Source organism: Nipponia nippon, unplaced genomic scaffold (genome assembly GCF_047370975.1).
Source record: "Nipponia nippon isolate SJK-2023a ecotype South Korea unplaced genomic scaffold, ASM4737097v1 scaffold_5, whole genome shotgun sequence".
NCBI lineage: Eukaryota > Metazoa > Chordata > Aves > Pelecaniformes > Threskiornithidae > Nipponia > Nipponia nippon.
In genome coordinates this window covers 52964523-52985812 of record NW_028262369.1, presented here as the reverse complement: position 1 = coordinate 52985812, position 21290 = coordinate 52964523, and the positions used below count along the sequence as shown (strand labels likewise).

The 21290-nt window shown below is 44.7% G+C and overlaps 1 protein-coding gene across 1 annotated transcript in view; it reads right to left on the bottom strand.

Moving 5' to 3' along the window:
• LAMC1 (laminin subunit gamma 1) overlaps positions 1–21290 on the bottom strand; it is a 69459-nt gene that overhangs the window by 14947 nt on the left and 33222 nt on the right. Inside the window, exons 2-11 of the mRNA XM_087731195.1 lie at positions 10386–10690; positions 8328–8458; positions 6742–6908; positions 5425–5613; positions 3251–3368; positions 3051–3149; positions 2810–2946; positions 1806–1928; positions 1529–1718; positions 1147–1259 (exon numbers count right to left, since the gene is read on the bottom strand). Coding sequence (XP_087587321.1) covers positions 1147–1259; positions 1529–1718; positions 1806–1928; positions 2810–2946; positions 3051–3149; positions 3251–3368; positions 5425–5613; positions 6742–6908; positions 8328–8458; positions 10386–10690 — 1572 coding nt within the window. The remainder of the gene's footprint in view (positions 1–1146; positions 1260–1528; positions 1719–1805; positions 1929–2809; positions 2947–3050; positions 3150–3250; positions 3369–5424; positions 5614–6741; positions 6909–8327; positions 8459–10385; positions 10691–21290) is intronic.

Below are 21290 nucleotides of genomic sequence, written 5' to 3'. Positions count from 1 at the left end.
GACAGATGAGAAAAGATGTAATATAGTTCACACAGGGCACGCGCAGGGCAGGAAAGCTGAGAATAACAATAGAGGAGGATGCTGAGAACAGCATGTGAGCAAGTACGGTCAGTTAAAATAAGTTACGTTTTGCACGTATATGGTTTCAATTTCCAAATCAAATACCAAAATCAATTCCTGTCTTTCTAGGGAGGACAGACCATCTCTTTAATACACAGTGTCTAACACAGCGTCTGCAGACCATGCCTCAGGGCGAACTCTTCAGCTATCCCTCTCACGCCATTCCTTCGTCTGGCATTTGAAAGCTCCCTCCTCTCCACCCAGCCCCTTCCCTGAAGCAGAACTGAGGCCTGGACACGACATAGCTGGTTTTTAACTTATAGCAGTGTGTTTGTACCACTGCAGCAGCTCTAGAGCACCGAGCAGAGCCTCAGCTCCCACGTATTAGTGGCGGCTATAGCACTCAGGGGATGGCTTGCTCCACACCTTTCCTCCCCTCCATCTCACAACCTCACAATCCTCTTTACGAGCCACCTCTACTGAAAACACTTGCAGCTTTCCCACCTTCCGCAAATGCAAATTCATCCTTTGCATCCTTCTGCAAAAATTCTTCTTCGTATGACAATACCCAATATTTTTGCTCCTAATTCATGCCTGGTTTTTATAAATCCTCCTTACAGGGAACTTTGACTCAAGTTCAGCACAGGCAGTGCTTTTGAGACCTTGTCCTTCCCATTTGTCATGCCAAGGCAAGACCAGGAAACAGGGGGGATGTAACCATTCCCAGTATAGCAGAAACTGAGGCCCGTTGTAAACTCCCTACATCTCTTCTACCATCTCCTTCAGGACTCTGTACTATGTATTTCTACCAATCTGGAAGACATTGGCTGTGCAACACAGCAAAACCCCCACATTTAGAAGCAAAGAATCAGCAGGTGATGGGTGCTCAGCTTCCAGACTCTCAAAGGCAGCACCTTTCTCCCCCAACTCCTCTCCAGGAGGTCTGGGAGAAGCTGTTACACAGGAAGACCAGGGGAAAAGCAATCAGCACGGGCTTTGCCAAACAACCTGCCACAGCTATTTATGACCGGGCCCTAAAATAAAGCAATGCAAGCACTAGACAAATGCTCCTGCCCAACAACTTACTTCTCTCACTGTACGTCCCGCGGATCTTGATGGAAGTCAAGTTGTGGAGAAGCTTCTGGAAGTCAAATGCTGTAAGAGCAGGCCTCCATGGGTAATCTGCAGCCTCGTGAAGCCTACGGAGAAGAGTCATGCATCATCAGCAAAGCTTTCAGATGCTAACAGCTGTGCCCTTTTAAAGCACCCTTTCCAACAGTGGTATGCTATTGCAACATACTTCGCATAGGCTTATGCAATGCTGCTAGACAGCAGGCTTCAAATTAACCTGATAAGACTGCTCTTCCGAGCTAAAATTAATGCTGTTTATTTTCTCAAGAGCTCAGAGGCCAGGGGCACCACAGGCTAGGTCCCAGCTGCTCCCACCACACCTGCAGAGCCCTCTCACCTGAAAGTGTAGATGAGTGCATTCTCACTGGGGTAGGGGTTGCCCTGTGCAATGAGCGGCACTGACACTCTCAGCCCAGCCCCTTCCAGCACCAGGTCCTCTGCTGAGAGGCGCGTGTCCCGTCTGTCCACGCGGAAGGAGAAGGTCAGGTTTTGCCCATAACTCAAAACCTGGTTGCCCAAGAACTTGCCTGAAAAGGGAAGAAATCGTTACAGTTAGGGGACAGAACAGAAAGGGCACAAGTAGCACAGAAAGTCTTGCTTCTCAAATGACCTACGTGGTGCAACAAAATACATGGGGAAGTAGCTGTCCGAGATAACAGAGATATCCTGGGTCTCCGCACTCCACTGGAGTAAGACTTCTGAGCCGTCACGCTGCTCAGCGCGCCACTCATCCTCTCCTGAAAAATCAAATGTGCAAGAATTAACACCCTTTGAAGACACTTCTCGTGTCATACTGCACACTGCTCATATATAACTAATCTGTAGTCTGTACACTGGCACTAACAGACTTTAGAAAGTAGTTGTGCAGAAGAACGTAGACAGCAAACATCATCTTTCCAGTTCAAGCCCCTGACTCGAGTGCTGACTTGAACCCTCTGAACCTTGAACCCTATGACAACTACTTGTTCAAAATCATCTTTTCTAAAGAGCTTAAGCAGGGATGAGAAAACCTGCAGTCCCCTATGACGTAATGCAACTTTCAGCCTTCATACGAACTATTCTCCAGTGGATTTTAATTAAAAAGATGTTCTTTTCAGACTATGCAGCATGAAAACATGCATACACACAGGAAACTGACTATACAAAAAAGACCTCTCCTGAGCTTACAGACCTATCAAACACAATTGTGTTTTATTCAGAGCCACATAAACCCCAAATCTAAAGTGATTATAATCCTCTCAATCAGAAATTCCTGATTTGGTTCTAAAATTAAGAAAATGACCCCTTCCAGCACCTCTCTCAAGCTACAAAAGCTTTACATTTACAATTCCTGTTTGCACCTGCACTGGGTGCCCGAGGCCGGAGCTGTGAATTCATTCCTCCCTAGCTGAACAAACGAGCTGCTGACTGGGAAGCTCCCAGTAACTTCAGCAGTAACTCAGCACTTCCAAAAGAGGGGTCCTGGAGCTGCCTGCCCAAGGTTTGCGATCTTGCACAGGGAAGAAGGAGCAGGGTTTGTTTGTTTTTGGTTTTGTTTGTTGTTTTTTTTTTTTTTTTAAATCACTTCTGACTTGAGTACACAGGCCAAGCCGAGATACAAAGGCAGGCTCAATTTTACCAAACTGGAAGCTGGAGGTGATGCTGTAGATGCTGTAGCCGATGGCATTGGTGCAGACTGAAGAATGTCCAAAACAGAAGCAGGGGGTACAGCCCCTTGGATTGGAGGAATCCAGATGGAAAAATCCAGGTTTGCATCTGAAGATGTGAAGGAAAGAGAATTAATTTCCCTGATCCTTACCTCAGGCCATTGCTCAAATGTTTCTCATTCTTGAAACAAAGCCACAGGAAGAGAAACTCACCTCTCACAGTGGAAGCCTTCAACATTGTCCTTGCATGTACACCGTCCTGTCTCGACATTGCATTCCCCTGTGCTGCCAGCCGCATTGCAAGAACAGGGCCTGAAAGAGCCAGGAGAGAGGATAACTCATTAAAAGCCACACAGAGAAAGCTTTAAAAAAGACACCTAGTTTTTCTTTTAGAGAGCAGCAGTATCCCTTACCTGCACCCAGCTTCGGAGAGGGAGTGGAAACCTGGCTGGCACCGGTCACACTTCTCACCCATCACGCCCGGTTTGCAGCTGCACTGGCCGTAGCTGTCGCACTGCGTGCTGAGGGAGCCTGCAGGGACAGAAGGGACAGGCATCTCAGCAGACCCACCCAGCTCTATTAGCCTGCAATTTTTTAAAACTTTACAAAATGGGCAAGAAATATGGGAAAAGAAAGTGGGAAGCATAGCTTCAAGCTGATGAGTGACAGCTTACCTAAAGACTGTCCCTAGTTCACAGGGATTTTTCCCCTAGCAGCTCTAGAGAGATAAATCACTACCTAGTCTTCCAAACTATATTCAGCTTTAAGTATTCCTACCAACCAACCTTTTTATATATAATTTTAACTTCAGGTTGCATTCTCATCCTTATTCCTATTTCATCCTCAATGTTACCTTTGCATGCCTCTAATTCCATGCCTGTTTTACCCTGCAATGCACGATTTCCGAGATTTTATTCCCTGAATCCCTTGTGTTCTCCCTAATCACCATCTCTGCTTTGCCAGGGGATATCCTGACCTCTCCCTTTCACGCTCTGATTTCCTCCCTTGATTCCCAAGTTGGATTTAAAGACTAAACCACCTCCTCAGAGTGAGGCTGTGTGTGCCACTATTAACCCTAACAAACTCTTCAGCAAAGCTCTCATTTTTGGCAGGATGTCTTCCTCAATACTGCTCTGTTCAAGCAGACTTGAAGAAAAAGCACCAGCAGTTTCTTTAATCCACAGCTGACAAAATGCTTTCTCCCAAGCAGCAGTGTAGCTAGCAGCCTAGGCATTGTCAGCATTGTAAGAGTTAACTACCAGGAGAAAAGTATTTTAATATACAGAAATAGTGGCTTCTTTCCACTTCAATCCACACCAGAAGATTATAGCAAAGTGAAGAGTTACAAGATGATTAGGCTGGACAGGACAGAAGAACTCACAAAACCTTTACCATATAAAGCCAAAGTTCAAATCCCCTTTGCAGTCCCACTTATGATTATTTAGGAAGAAACAGTACTTGGACAAAAAAATAGCCATCTAAACCAATCCAGGGCTTCAAGTAAACTCTGGGTGCCAGTGTGCCACAGGATACAAGCTGACGTCTAAGATATAAAGTCCTTTGAAATTTGTCCTTAAAGACCTGAGAAGTCACCTCCCTGCCTCTTCTCGACCATCTCAGCTGGTACCAACCCTCACCCCTGTTAAAATAAGGTCCGACACGAGGACCTGGGAGAGCAGACAGAGGAAGAAAGAGGCCTTTCTTGGTCAAAAATTTGACAACTGTACAACTCTCTGACCAAATTAGATAGGAGACATACCCTGGCAGACCTCTCGCTGACTGCTTTTAGGGCATGCTGCAAGCAATTACTTATTCCAGCTACTCTATTTTGGAACCTCACATCCTATCTTACTATCTGTTACCCTTTTGTCTCCTTCCCCCTTATTTGCTGTGGGCTGGTGTAGTTCTGAGATCACTCCATATGGGTCAAGTGGTTCCCTTGACAATAAAAGATTTGTTCTCCTGCCAGAATTTTTTGCATTTGTTTTTTTGTTTTGGTTTTGTTGTTTGTTTGTTTGTTTTTTTAAGGAGTTTAACTACATATTTTGAGTTTACTTTGTTTTTTCTCACCACCACCGCCTTTTGTGTTTAAGGTTTCACTGGTTTGTATTTATAGTGCTTGGATACTCAGTAGGAGAAACTGATGCAGCTGAAGTTCACTACAATTCTTCAGTATGAAGAACTTCCAGAAATATCTGCTCACATCATCTTGTTTATTAAGAATTTAAATGAGCTCTTTAGTACTGGGAGTGTCCAGGGTAACACATACACAGTGGCGGGGAACCAAACCCAAAAAAACACTCAAACCCGAAGTAAAATCTATTTCGGAACACACTTGAAGGAGTAAATGCTGCAGAGGTGAACCAGCTGCCCCTGCCACCCCAACCCCAATTAGATCCAAGGATAATTTAAACCAAAATGCAACCCAAAAAACATTTCCTACAGGGGTGGGGGGAGACTGAAAAGAAAACCAAACAAAAACCCACTCTTTTTACCCCGTAGTGTGCAATTAACTGCATAACAGAGATAAGAGCTAGCTTTTGTGCATGGAAGTTTCCAAGCAGAAATGTTTGCTGCCACTGCTTACCGATTGGGCTGCAGCTGCAGGGCAGACATCCCTCCTCGCTCCCCAGGCGATAGAAGCCATCCCTGCACCTTTCGCAGTGGGCACCATCGGTGTTATCCAAGCAGCCCATGCAGTGGCCCCCGTGGCCCGTCGAGCGGTACAGCTCAGGGTCAAAGTAGCACTCCTGCGACCTCCCGTTGCAGTTGCAAGCTGCAAAGACAAGGGTACCATCAGTGAACACCACATGCGGCCATCCGACCCCGACAGTCACAAAACCTGCTACGCAAAGCTCGATATTAAGTTGTAGGGGAGCTGGAGTAGGAGCCTTCAACCATCCCGAGACCCATGCACAGACCCCCTGAGGCATTTGTGCATCGATGAGAAGAAAAAGGGGGAAGCATGTTTTTGTGGTGGTTGAACATGGGGAGGGGGAAGCAAGACTAACGATGAAACAGACTCCGAGACCACTCTCATCTGCATCCAGAAAAAAACTAGCATTTTCTACCCTACTCCCTTCCATGTTGGGCTGCCAGTTGCAGCTGCAATGCCACCCTCCCACACAGCAACACTGATCTCAATCATGCAAACAAGCACGAGAAGATAACAGTGAGGCTGACTCCATACTATAAGGAGAGTTTCTCCCCTGGATTACAAATCCCCTCTGTCTAGGGAGCAGGAGACCCGGGTTTCACCGGCCTGTCAAGGGAAGCCACAGGTCTTTACCAGGCAGCTGGGATCGATCAACACACACAGAGGTCAGACAAGAAGAAAGCTTTTCTGTCTGAAAAAGCTTCCCCATAAAGTAAACTACCAGGAGCTGTGGTGTGCAACACAAAACCAAGCAAAACAAACTGGCATTCCATCACAGAGATCCGCATTTGCGGTCCGGAACTGTTGCAACAGCCTCAAAACTGGATGAAATAGTCTACAAGGCACTGTAAAAACCAATAACCCAAATACAAGAGGAAGTCAGCGGATGCTAAATGAGGAGCTTTTTAAAGGGCAATTATACTCCAGCATACTAATTACAGATTTTTTTTTCTATGGGTCTCAAAGTACAAGCCTGTATGTTTTTGCAGCACACCTCTTTCCTAAAGGTCACTGCCATCCTTTTCCAGAAAGGAGATGCCCCTTTCTACGGATCTACCAGAAAACTCCTAACAGGACAGGACTGGAATGACCAGCAGTCCCACAAACTGAAAGACACCAGAACTGTGTTTAACACTGGCTAACTGCAACTGACATAACTTAAAACCATGCAGGGCCAGCTTCTGGACGCCAACAGAGGCAGGGACCTAACCCCTGAGAGATTTCCCCCTCAAGCGTGGTCACACGTACGCAAGCATTCATTGGCACTCTCTGCTGTCGCTCTCCTCCATGGACGGTCATTGAAGAAAGGAAGACATTTTTCACAGTCGACCCCAAAGGTGTTGTGTTTGCAGTTGCAGACCAGCTTCCCAAGCTCATTCTTCACGCACTCACTCGCGTGCCCGTTACATTTGCATCTGGTTAATGAGAGACAAGGAACAGGTATTTAAACTCCAGGGATCCAGGTCACTCACAGAGCAATCACAAAAAACAAAGCCCAGATCTGAAAATCTGAGACGAGACAAATTCAAAGGTAGATGGTCACAATAAAATTGAGAACAAAACTGCTATTGTTCAGCTTGGAGAAGAGGAGGCTCCAGGGAGACCTTATTGAGGTCTTTCAATATCTAAAGGGGGTTTACAAGAAAGATGGAGACTTTTTACCAGGGCCTGTAGTGACAGGACAAGGGACAATGATTTTAAACTGAAAGAGGGTATGTTTAGATTGAACATAAGACAGGGAAGTTTTACAATTAAGAGTGGTGAGACACTGGAACAGGTTGCCCAGAGAAGTTGTGGATGCCCCATAATTGGAAGTGTTGAAGGTCAGGTTGGATGGGGCTTTGAGCAACCTGATCTAGTGAAAGAAGTCCCTGGCTGGGGTGGGGGGAAGGAATGGATGATCTTTGAAGGTCCCTTCCATTCTATGAAACAAATAGGTTTAGCATGCTTAAGGTAGGCATTTAGAAACACAAGAATGTTAATCAACTTCTTCACAGTCTGTCACTATAACAGAATAAGCCGAGTAGGAGAAGCAAAGATTTTGTTGGCTTTAGGTTAGTATGTTCTCCATAGCTTCTCTCTCATGAGAGTCCAGGAAAGGGGATGCATGCTGGCTGTGTACTCGTATCACTAAGAAATTAAATAGCACAAAGGTGACTAATACAGAAGCCCAGGGACCTCCACAGACTGGTGGTGCAGCCAATGCAAATCCCCATGTTGTCAAATCCCAGTCTCAGGACTGCTCTCTGCAAACAGTCCAAAACACTGCACTGGTCTCAGCTCTGTTCATGAAAACATTTTATCGTCAACAACTTAAGATTTAAGCATTCTGCAATACACTTTGGCAAAAGGAATGGACAACCACGGTATGGTACAATGCTTCAGATCTTCATAGGAGATAGTTCCCAAAATATATGTGAAGTAGACACTGAGATTTTCTACTTGCTGTTATTCTAGCTACAGATATAGGCAGAAAACAATTAATAACGCATTAAAAACCACACAGAGTGCAGGGTAAAAAAAAAAAAAAAGTTGTGCTTTTTTTTGTTTTACCTTTTTGTCACTCTTTTCACCCTCTGCCCTCCCAAATCACTTAACATTTGATCTAATCAAGGAAAAAAAAAATTTGATCTCTCTCTGCCCTGAAATTATAGCCACAAGAGGTTATACACAGTATTTGCAAGCTTCGTAATATTCACTGCATTTTTGGTTTAGGACAGTCAATAAAGACCAGAGCCTAATGGTACCATGTGAGTATAATCAAAATCTTTAAACCACTCTAGCAATCCTGACCAAGAGCTTTAAATAAGTACAGAGGTTTATTGTCTACTCACCTACCACCCACAGCAAAATCAGAAATTGCATAGTAATAAGACTTGAGGACTTTTGGGTCATTGAAAACTTCATCTCCAAATGTGTTCAGACGATTGAGGGTCACTCTAATATCTGTAGCCGTCACCCATTCCTAGAGCAGACAGAAATCCCATCAGATTAAACATCAGACATCCCCCTCAAGAGCATACCAGTACTGTGTCTTGAGCCATTGTATTTACAAAGTCATTCATCACTCAGCAAGTTCCTTCCTCATCATTTTCCCTTCTGCACCTCGGAAGCTCACATGTCCCTGCCCGAGAAGCCTTACACCGCATCCTCTCGGATCGAATGTATTTTCCAGACCCTGCTCCTCCCTGGATACCCTTTCCAATGCCTCTTCGCATCTTGACTGCTCTCAGCTGCGAAGCAGTGGGTAACCTCTCCAGCAAAAAGTGCAGTGCAGGCAATTATGCTACCTTGCTAATTGTACGTATCTATCTGACTGCAGTTTTCCTGCAAAGTTATACAGCACCAATGGGAAAAGCTTTAGGGCGCACTTGTCTGCAGACATATTCCACCAAACAAAAAAACACAGACAGATGAATGAGGCTGGGGGAGGCTGAGGAAGAAAAACAGACAGGCAGATCTGACTTACAACACAAGAGCTTTTCATAATATTTACACAGCATCTTCAACACACTACCCTACCCTCCTCCAGCAACAGCCAGCAAATGTAGTCTGTCCCCAAATTTCACATCACCTTCAGACAGGGACTGTCATTAGTACCTCCTTGTTTTTATTACAGCTTTTGCAATGCCATTTTCCTTCCGACACCACAGAAACAATAAAAACATCCTTGTATGTACAATTGCACTGCAGCTGCATTGCTGCTTAGCCAGTACAATAAGAAGATTTGCTGAATTACAAACACTGGCATAAACACATGAAAATGCTGAGCCCAAAAAGACACTTACTTCAGTTCTGAAAAGCAACACCAGAGGTTTGTACGTATTTTGGGAAACTGGCAGTCAGGTCTCTATTCCTTACATAGAGGAGTTTATCAGAAAATTATATGCCGTATCGCTAACTTGAAATCTCTCCGCTCCCCTTAACAATTAGACCCTGTTCTCTCCAAGGACTAGCTACACCAACAAGGCAGCCAAACTGGTTCTTTTCCATTTCAGGAGTTCCTCCTTTCCCATTAATCTTTATTTTTGTTTGCAGAAGCAAGCACCACCAGATTCTGCTTTCCTGCCCACTGGCTGGTGATCATGTCTCAGTCTGCTCCTGCTGCTCAAAGAGGAAAGGGAAGAAGTGGCAATCACAGCTCCGAAAGGAAGGAGACGAGCCCCGATGGGGCAAACCCCACAGCTTTAGCTCCTTGTTGCAATATAAGCTGGAGAGGTCATCAAGCAGCATACAGAAAATGGTAAGTAAACTGGACAAACTGGTGTTCCCAGTATGCTCCTGACCACTGCCCAACCAGTGTTGTGAATGGTAGCAACAAAAAAAAGAAAACCCCTTGACCAAACCCTCTCCCCAAGCTGCTTGTAAGAGAAACTAAATACTGTGGATAAAATCAAGCTCCCTCACCCCAACACACATGTAAAAGAAGAGGTTAGGGTTTCCAATAACCCTTTATTTGTTTAGAAGAATCTCACATTTCTTAAATTTTTGCTTTCACAATATAAATGCAGATGCCTCAAAGATTCATTTGACTTAGGCTTTACCTTCCTCTGCCCTTGTATCTGAAACAACAGCAAAATGCCCACACCTGCTTTCTAAGCAGGCAGAGATTTGCATCCATCCTAAAAAGACTTCCATGATGCCTAATGACACATCATCCTTAATGCCACCAATTCTGCTTTTTCTACCATAAACTTACTAAAAATAGTCAAGAGTTCAACTCTTCCTTCAAAAGCACCTCTTTGGATTGTCCATGCCAACTTAGCTGTGCAGGGGCCTTTCAGCATGAGTAAGGGCTGTAGTGCAGCCCCCAGTCGGCACAAAGCCACCATCCACAACAACTAAACAGACTCAACTCAGGCCACCCAATTGACTTAGTCCTGTTCACATACCTGTAGCACAGGGCTGTTGTCAAAGTTATAGGCACTGGGACGCCCCTCCAGTGTTGAAAACGCCACGTTGCCCCCAGTGAGAGGGGAGATGTCACTGAACTCGTCCGTGCAGAGCGCCTGCTGCTCATCCTCTCCAGTCCGAATAAAGCCCCGATTGACTTTGTGATACGTGCTCTCACAGGAGCCACTGTAATACTGGTAGGGCACCCACGGACCATCTTCCCTGGTGCGTTTGTAGATCGCAAAGCTCTCCGGCCGACTGGTGTGAAACTTCAGACGCACATACGTGATGTCAAAGGCCTTTCCTGCGGATGAGAGAAGACAGACATGAGAAAGACTCAACTTCAAACAAAAAGAATGGGAAGAGCTGCACTACAGTTCTCTCAAGAAGAAACATCTCCTCTAGTACCATCCAGAAGGATGAACAATGTCCAGTAGCACCAGAAGTACCTCCTCCAGCCCTATGTACTGCATCTCCCGGCAAAGACAAGGTGAAGGAACCAAAGGCAGAAGTCAAGGGCAGGCTAAGTAGATAAACAAACAGACCTATAAACTTCTGTGCAACCAAACACACATCTCAAGCTGCAATTTTCTCCTGCAACAATTTTCTCTCTCCAACAGTGTCCTTACCCCAACAGATGATGTATTACATCAGAGCCACAAACACACTGCGTGTCTCTAAGCCCAGGTCCAAGTTAACCATGACATTTGATAATACTTCTTCTAAATACATGTATGGGAGAAACAGTATTAACCAGAGAGGTAAGGGTCACACTGTAGAGCCTGTTTTGTACCTCTACTTCCTCCCTAAATAGACAATATCCCAAACTCTTTCTACTACTCATGAAGCCTTTCCTTCAGCAGTGAACTACTGAGTACACCCTCTTTTACTCATTCCCTGGGAAAGATAAAACAAGGTTTAAGTTTCCCAGACCATATGATTAAAGTTGCCAAGACACTTTGCAGATCTGTGTGCAATGATTTACAAGCTAGCCATGTTCTCCCTCTTGTAAGAGGATAAATGTAAACCCACCTCCCTGCCCTCTACTCATCTCCTAACAGGTCTGTGGCAATCAGCAGATCATCCTCCTTCATGGATTCTTCTCCAATGACTTGAGCATCTACCCCTGTGCACATAAACCAACCACCCAGGGGATTCACACCCCCGACAAAAACCATTAGTGGAAAAGGACCGCAGCACACTTCAGCCACCTTCCTGCGCCGCCCCCACCAGCCGAGGGGCACGTTGCCAGGAGGCGGCGTACAGCTGCGTGCCGGCTGTTCTTGCTCCACTTCGGCAAGCACCCTGGTGCACGTACGGAACTTGCTAAAACAACGTGAGCTTTGTCTGGAACAAAACCTCGGGCGTTTAGTCCCTGCCATACTCTTTTACGCTCCCACCACCTCCAAGGAAAACACTGCTCTAAGCAGAGGCTGCAGCCATCACTGGTCCCTTCACTGAACAAAACAAAAAGAAAAAAGTTACTAGAAGAGTTTCAAGTGATTGAGAAACAGGTTTTTTCCACCTGTAGAAGTCATGCGGATTTAATCTCAACTTGTAAAATTAATTAACTCCACCGTGTTAAATTTTAACACAAGGCTTTGCACCTGCTGAAGAGTGGCTCACTTCACAAGTTAGAGCAGACCAGGCGGCACCAGGCAACAAGAACAGCGTGCCTCTCAAAGCACACATGCAAAACCTGATTGCAAAATCAGGTCATGAACCACAGTTCTCACTCACAGGCCACCCACCAGTTACACCTGCATTAGGCACATCATGCCCAGAGCCCAGACGGCGCAAGGGAGGAACCTCTGTCCTTTCTGGCTGCTGGAAACACCAAAGTAGCAGGAGAAGCATGGCAAAGGGTCCAGAAATCAACATACCAGAAAAAAACTGAAGTAAAAATCAAGACATGCGGCACCAGAAAAAAACCTTACACCTGCATGTCCCAAGGATAAAAAAAGACCAATCTTGTGTTTAAAGCCAAAGAAATCTGCTGATACCTTAACCTACCAAAAAGTACTATCTGCGTGACATGCAAGACAGCTGGGGCATTGTACAGATACAACCCTCCCAATACTTCCCACAAAATACCCTTTACTGTTACATCATGTGTGAGGTTACAGATGACCTAAGCACAAGACTGGAAGCCAGACACTCACAGTCTGCAGCTCTTACTCAATACTAGGTCACTTTTGGTTTGGGGTCAAGTTATTTAACAAGATCTTCTTACACACAGAACACAAGTGAGAAGGAATCACACTATTAATGCCAAACTGCTTCCACAAGGGCTAGAAACTCCGAAGGTTCAACACTTAACATTGTAATGCAGCTTAGGCCTACCCTCTCCTTGCTGCCCAATACAAGAGATGATTAATCCTGTTTCCATTTATTTGGAAGTATTTTTCATATGAATCTCAATGCAAGAAGCAGCCATCAGGTATACAAATCAGTCTCTTCCAGGTTTCCCATTTCTCCTGATACGTGGTCTCTTCTCAAGAAGAGAGCTCCTCACTGAAGGCAAAGCATGCTTCAGAGGTGAAGAGCATGCACACACAGAAACTCAAGGTGAGCGCACCAGACACAAGCCAATAGACCAGACATGCACAAATACCTTTTCCAGGCCCATGGTAAACAAACCCAGGATATACTCCCCATCTTTTCCAGATAAAGGCAAGGAGTCCCAGAAGCAAATGCCTCCTTGCTCTTCCGCAGGAAGACCCTAGTATATGTGTTGACCTGCAACTCGCCAGTCCAAGAACTTCACCGACACCTTGGATGAACAGCAACTAAAACCAGACCTACTATCACGGTTTTATCACTAATAAAACTGTCATCATCAGCTTCATGAGGAAGTTTTCTTTGAGCTCACACACTGAAGTAAAACAAAATATGAGGCTGAAAGTCACTGCCCTGGTGAGACTTCTTTGGGTAATTTTCATCACCAGTGAAAACAGTAAAGACACCAGGCAAGAGCCACCATTCCATGAGTCAAGAGGGAAAAAAAGTCAGAGCCAACAGCATGAAGATCATTCAATTAAATTGTGTCAACTGAATTGTCAAGAATACCCTGCTACTTTCACGTGGGTCAGTTTTCTTCCACTAGTACTGCATTCCTCTAGCGTGAAGGAAAAACCCTGTGCTCAGGCTTCATCAAGATGACTTCAGGGAGGAAACGCTTCGAAAGAATCCTGGGAATGAAGAGGGGGCCAGGCGTGTGCTCCGACTACACACACACACACAGAGCTTTCTGCTCTAGCAGAAAGGCCAGGTCACAGCCCACACGTCCCCATAAAAAAATATTTTTCCTCTCCACTGTAACTGGATTACAGTCCCTGTTCCCCAACAAGGTCTCCTACAGCTCCTTGCAAAAATTCCAGCTCAGCTAAAGGCACAACACATGCAAACTGCACTCTGGGCAGCGCGAAAGCATTTTCCATACAAATCCCTTGTGCTAAAATGGAAAGGACCCTCCCTTTTTCATCTTCAGTTTTACACCACGGGCCAAAGAAAACACATTCAAAACCCTCCCAACCGAGCAACCCAGGTGAAAAGACATTTATTTCAGCTGGCAGCGTAACTATTTGAGAAATCCTGTTAATGGCATTGAACAGGAATGCAGTTAATGCACACAGCGCGGCTGTGTGCTAGCGCAGTATCAGCTTGCCGTGGGTAAATACTGCTGGAACAATAGAGTTTACCCAAGACCAGCTGACACAGTGTTGAAACACGTTTCCTCCATGTTCATACTGAATGTAAAAGCTGTGCTCTGCAGCCTGGCAGCTAGCAGGGCTCTTCAAGGTTGCAGAGACTTTTTCTAGCAAAGATAAGCCGCCTAGGTTGCTTTCAAGTCTTGGAGGGCTAAATAAATATATACTGCTATTACAGAGAGAAACGGCAACAGCAATAACCAGGTGAAAGGCAGTTTTAAATGTTTCATTTGGAAGACAAAGAGTCATTGTTCTCCTGTTCCTAGAAGCTGGTAATTATTTTGATCTCAGTTTGGCTTAGAAGTGTCTGATAGTGTCAAGTATCAGGTAATATTTCCCGCTGTGTACTGAGAAGTGGCAGATCTATTTTGCAGGAAGAACTCCAGATGTTTGTTATAAAAATTTGTTAGAAGAAAGACGACTAATTAATGACCAGTGCAATCTGACATGCCTTTAATGCATCCAGGGCTCAAAATCACGAGCCCCACATTTTAAAACTGCATCTTTTCTGAGGCATGAAGCTGTTGAACAGCAAGAGACAAGATGACAAAATAACCAGCCCCTTTTGATCATTCACGCTGATGTAGAAAACCCTGTAATAACATTCTCTAAAGTAAGCGAGCACACATATAATCCTTCAAGACAGTACTGCAATTACAGATTCAAACAAGCAAGCAAGTCTGAGTGCCTGCAGAGGCAGCAGCAGTGGCATTGGAAACGTTCATCGTTATTTGATGCAGGGGATGCTTCCCCCAACAACCTGCTCACGTTGTCGGGCTGGCCACAGCTGCCAGACGTCATCGGCAATCAAAGCCCCTCCTCAACAGGGTTATCACCCAATTCTGTATCCCAGGGTCCACCAGGAAATGCACCATGCTGAAAACCGTAAAGATAGACTGGAAAAATGTAAGCAAATGCTATTTAGATCTTTAGAAACTCCTCCCTTTCCCCTCCAAGTTAGGAATTCGTCCCTACACACAAAAGGCCTCCTTGTATTCAGACCCCTTAGAACGGATGGATAATTTACATCAGGAAAACGTCCCGCCAGCTGGCACGCCACTACAAGTACTGAATTGTGAGCAGATGCCTGGATGAGATAAGTCCAGACGACACTAGTCTCCTTCATTATCGGTCCACCCGCGTCCCCTGCATGTGGGAAGAAACCATGCTACCTCTTCTGCACTCTCTACGATCCCTTGGTGCATCCTCCTGGCAGTGAGCTTTAAAATACAGCCGCTGAGTTTTACTGCACAGGAAAAAAAAAAAAAAAAAAAAAAACAAACACCTGAGAAGATTGTATTAGGCAAAGAACCAAGCCTTTGCAGATTTGTTTTCAGCAAAATTCACTGAGCAGTAATTAAATGGTTAAACTTTGCTTTGTTTCTCTTTTGGTTGGCTTTTCAAGGCAGCTTTTTCACACAGGTACCTGCAGACAACTTATTTCTAAGTAAAGGTTAAAAGAATTGAAAACAAAACAGTAAAAAATACCACCATATTTATTACTTTTGTTACTGGATTTCATTTCCATTTTGCGGTGACAAGACAGAGAGCAAGCAACTACCACTGGCATTTCTTTTTGCTCTTATCTGACCTGTTTCCCCATCATTCCCAGGAAGAAAGGCCAGCTAGAACATGCCCCAGGCCATTCGCCCATCTTCTCCTCTACTCCTATCTCAACTCTGTTCTTGAACCTTCAACTCTCCCCACCACCAAACACAATGCTGGACCAGCTATAAGCAGACAGACTTACTCTGCTGCTTCAAGACATAAGTGCTCATTTGCTCCTCTCTGACAAATAAAGAGCTACCAGCCATAGCAGGAGGCAGCATCTTCCACTCTTACACTACCATGACATGCAAAGGGTAGCAGAGATACCGGAACCTCACATGAGCAGTGAATTGCAAGGGACAGAAATATTGATGTCAATAGACAGAGGCCAGCAAGTTTGCAAGATCTTGTTCAAGACTGATTGCTGCTTCTTGAGTCAACCAACCACTCCAAGTTCTCAGCTACTGCAGTATTTTGTTCAGCCTCCCATGCTAGAAACCTTCCTGGAGGCTTCCTTCCCAGAGCACAGGGGCTACAGATGAGAGGGAAATATTTAAGGAGACTGAGTTATCCCATCCCATGGAATGGGACAGGATTTTCCAGCATGCAGATGGGCAATGAGACCAGGACAGTGTTTATAAGGAAAGGAGGAGAGTGAGAAACATCCTGAGCAACTTGCTCTTTTGGAATAAAAGTGTTTTATTAAACAACAACAGTCCCGACACCTGCAAAACACGTAAGCAGTAAGTTATGTCACTTGCATCACATGCGCATGAAAAAGCCAAACTTATGACAGAAAGTAAGAAGTTATTATAGTTCTAGAGCAAATGTCCGTTACAACTACACCCTAGCTTTTCTGGGAAAATTTGTGGAGGAGGAGGAGGAAGATGAGAGCACCGGTATTGCACAAGCAAATGGAACATCCAGGGTCTGAAAAAAGAAAATGCAGGATTTTCTTTTTCTGATGATCTTCACTGGGGAAATAACTCCACGCAAGAGCACAGATGACAGCTCTCAAATGCTGAGTGGTGGCCCTTATGGGAACACAAACTGGTAATAATAAACTTTAGGTTTATTTGCTTGTCCTCACCTGAAGAGTCTAGAGATTCAGGCACGTACATGATGAACAAGAAATGTCTGCTGGATTTTAACGCAATCTCATCATAAACCACGCTCCACCAAACCAAAGATTTTGGCATGCAGAGCTCCACCAGAGACGGGCGCCCGGATTTTAAGAAAGCTTGATAGAGATACAAACACGGGTTGCTTTCTCTGGGCTCCTGTACTAAGACAGGGATGGAGAAAGGAAACGCATTTGGGACACTGGGGGAATGAGCGCAGCCTTGAGCGCGCTGGAACGAAGGCGAACTCCCACCACCCCATTAGATCATGCATTCTTCCAGCACTCCTGAACAAAGGCACCATTGACTTGTGCGCGTGGGCGGCTCCGGACAGCAAAAGGCTGCCCAGTAAATTATTGCATGATAATCCAACATTGATAAGTCATCAAGACTGCTTGTTCTAGTCATGTTTCCAAAGGGGGGAGGAGGGGAAACTTATTTTCCCCTTCATGGGCTGAAGGCAGCTTCATAAGAAATACATTTCTTCATTTGATCGCTCCCAAGTCAGTGTAAAAGTCAGAAAACATTTTGTCTAATAATTCAGTACAGCTTGCTGCCTTATTTGTACAGCTTTGATGCAAAGATGTTAAGTCCGTTTCCCAAAACGGCCAGCTGTGTTTATTCACTAGGGACTGGAAAGATCCCATATACAACACAAAGTCCTATCTGCACAGGAAGCCTCAAAGTCCTTCTTCAGCACAAACGATAAAAGCTCGTTTTAAAAAGGCACTTTACACTTGGCAAGCACAGCCAGATCACAGATGATCAAGGACGCCATGGGCCATTTGGGGAGGGCTCCATTTCATTCACATATCCGGACTGCAAAGCCACCTCCTGCCACCACTGTCAGCACCAAGACGAGCAGGATCTGGGTTACAGTGGGTCGGGACACTTGGAGCGTTCGTCTGCTCGTATCAAACATCCAGAAGCTGCTCTGTGACCCGTCCACAACAGGTATGGGTGGAAGAGAGTCACTCCCCCAACTAAAGGAGCATGGAAAAGTGGGGGGGTTACTCCCCTTCCTCCCCCCAAAATGGGGGTTTACCCAAGGGAAAAAAAAAAATTGCTCTGAAAAATTTACTTATCCAGAGAAGACAAAAAAAGCTGTCTTTTGCCCTTTATTCCCAGCAGAAGAATGCATGGCAATTACCAAGAAACCATCATTTCATCACCGATAGTCCGTAGCAACACCAATAGCAACTTCACTAATAACTGCCCTTTAAATGTGGCAATCTCCACCCATTCCAACTCACTGTGGGACCTTGGTGCCCCAGCAAGGTAACGTTTTCCCAAGGGTTGTCCTCATGTTGGAGGTACAGCTACCATTCAGTAATAAACAAAGCAAGCAACCACCACCACCACACTCCCCCAGAAGATCAGAGCTGGTGGCAGCCGCAGGCGGGAGGAGATTCACCAAAAAGCTTTCAATTGAATTGTACAATGAGATACTTCTCATCCATGGCAGCACGGCAAGACATCTCTTACGAACATTTCTTGAGTAAGAAAGCATCTCCAAAGGAATCACAACAAAGCAACAAATCTTACCCACCTTCAAGTCATTCTCATAGCATTCAACTTAAACTGACAAAACAAAGACCAAATCACATTACATTTTAATTTCCCCTCAGATACGTTAATTTGACAGTAGGAGGTGTAGGAGGGAATATTCCTGACGTTCAGCTCCAACTGTATCTTTTCAGAGGTGAAGATGTGGGGATGGAAGAATGACTGGAAAAAAAGACTAAAAATTACTTTCAAACTCCAAAGCAAAAGTTTAAATAGCTAAACAAAAATGAAATTGTAGCTTCTTTAAATACGATGTTTGGCCAACTGGCAAACACATGACTTGTAATAAGAAAATAAGTTTATTGGATTGTAGTGCAGTATCTTCCAAGCAAATGTAAATTATCAGACAATCTGGCGAGAATTACAAAACCATTTGTTTTAAAGGACAACTAGATTTTACTGACTGGTGACCAAGAAAAAAAAGAAGTCCAAATAAAAAGCATTTTGCAAATGGGATAGTTAGTGCAGGAATGTTAACAGGCTTTCCTGAGGTCTGTTTTCCTTCTGCATGCCCTCCCAGGAGCCTCTCCCTCTAGCAGCTGGATGCCCTTCCCTTGCACGCTTTCAACTAGCACACCTAAAGTCAAAGCGTATGCAACGCTTTAGTTTAAGAAGTTCAACAAACCCAAATGACCAGAGTGGAAAACGTCCTGGCCAAAGGCAGCATGAAAGTTATTTTGGATGGTGTCTGCATGTGCGGGTGAGACGCCAGACGCCCCTCGCTCCAGCGCTAGCACTCCTGGAGGGGAGGTACACCGGCTCCCACCAGAGCGCTGCCTCTCGACCCAGTTCAACGGCTCCATCGCTCATGAGAATTAGCTGCTAGTTTCTATTAAATAATATTTTGAAGCTTTTTCCCCTGCCTGTTGAAAGGTGGTGCTTTCCCCACTTGCCCCCTCGTCCTCCACATGTGCTCATAGCCCACAAGAGCTCTAATGCCTGGCTTTGCTCCTATCTGAATTAGATATCAAAACCACACGGCTCGCATTGAGCTTAATTAAGAACAAATTAAGTGATAAATATGAGTGTTCTGAGCAGCAGCACATTCAGCAGCTCTGGGAGCAAGACGACCTTCCAGACTAGCTCCCACACTGCTGGCTGTACAGCCGTGGAGAGGCCAGAAACGTTCCATACACAAAACACTGAATTCTCTGGAATTTTGATGTTTTAATCTCCCTCCTGCCCCTGCCCTTCCACCTCCCACTCACCAGCCACAGATTTTTTTCAGACACAGGCCATAATTAATACCACAGCTATTTAGAAATAATACTGCTGCTATTAGCATCCATCACCTGGCCCTGATGCAGACAAGACAGCTTTCTTTACTCGAGTATTTAAGGATTTTTGCATTCTTCAATAAACATTTAAGAAAACTAACTTTTAGCACGTTTGAATCGTGCTGTTTAATGTTGCACAGAGTTTGCAGGCCTCCTGCCTCCCCATCTCCCACTAAGAAATCTCCCCCTCCTCCCGACCGACTCCTGCTGTGGATTTTTAAGTAGCAGCTTACATGCCTTCATGCTATCTTTTAATGCATTTTCAGTCAATTATAGGCTTATGCACAAGCTACCATTATTTATGAAACACAAATTACAGCAATATCCATACGGACCATTTTCAACCACCCACCCAACAGTTTTACTTTCTCAGCCTATTAAGCCAGGAAAGGAATTGGGATAAACAGACCCGACAAAACCATTGCTGGAGTGAGGCCATTTCCAAAACAAAGCTTGCCACTGAGTTATGTTTCAAATATGTTTTGGAAAGTCAGAAGCAAAGCTCTTCCAAATTTTTCTTGAAGCAGAGAGGGAATTGCACTCCAGTTCTCGACTCAGAAGTAACAGCCAGCATGTGCCTTCACCTCCGTCTCTGGCGGATAAACCGCACAAACTGCAAACGCTCATGGAAGTTGCAACGGTGTATTAAACACACAATCATGAAAGTTCACGTTCCTCTACACGTTCTGTCTGGAGACACGTGAAGGACAAGGAACTACTAAATGCAGTGACTATTTCTACGGAAAGAGTTTAGCAGAAAACCACACGTACTCAAGAAGGTAGCATGGCTTAGCATGACTAGCCTCCCACAGAAGCGACTCCGTAAGATTATTTTGGAACGCCATGAACAAAGAAAATGAAACTGGATGCTCTCTGCTGACCCTTCAAAGATAATACTAACTCCAGGCTTCTCAATACTTCCAGCTGCAAAATCTGAAGCCTTTGGTTTAATTCACAGACTAGAACGGAGCCAAATCTGCTTTACATCAGGCTCCAGAACACCTCGATGTATCCACACCAAACCTAGATTTGGAAAGTTATCTGTAGATCAAAACTCCCTCCACCCAGGCTAAAGGCTGCCCATCCAGGAACAGAGAAAACTCTGGGAAGAAAAAAAAAAGAAAAAGAGATATTTGCACAGCCTTTCCTTACCATTTTCTATAAGAGGGAGATTTCCAGACTGAGACAGCATTACTTTGCTGCTCCTTTGTAAAGGAAGGAGTTAAAAGAAGGTACCGACATAGTTGCTGAAGTGGGACCAAACACCACCTGGGATACCACTGAGACAGTATAACATCAAATGAGTTTCCTACAAAGCATGTTTTCCTGCAACAGCTGCAGCAGAAAAAAAAAATTAAACGTTAACGTGTTTAAAAGACCTTCCACAGGGACTTCTAATTTGTTGAGCTTATCTACTGATCTCGAAACACAGGCCATACAGTATGGTATAAAGCTAAATGTTAGCACCCAGTTCCCAGTGGCAGGAATGCAACTGAACCCTAGTAATTCTGCAATTAATTCACCTTGTTAACAGTAGAGAAGCGAGGTAGTTGTGCTGTGAAGAACAGGCTGAGTCTGATGAAAAAGAAAAAAAATTACACAAAGAAATACATTTTATTCCCAGATGGTCAGAGGTCATGGTGCTCAAGAACTCAGACCTGCATTTAAGTTAAAAAAGCGTG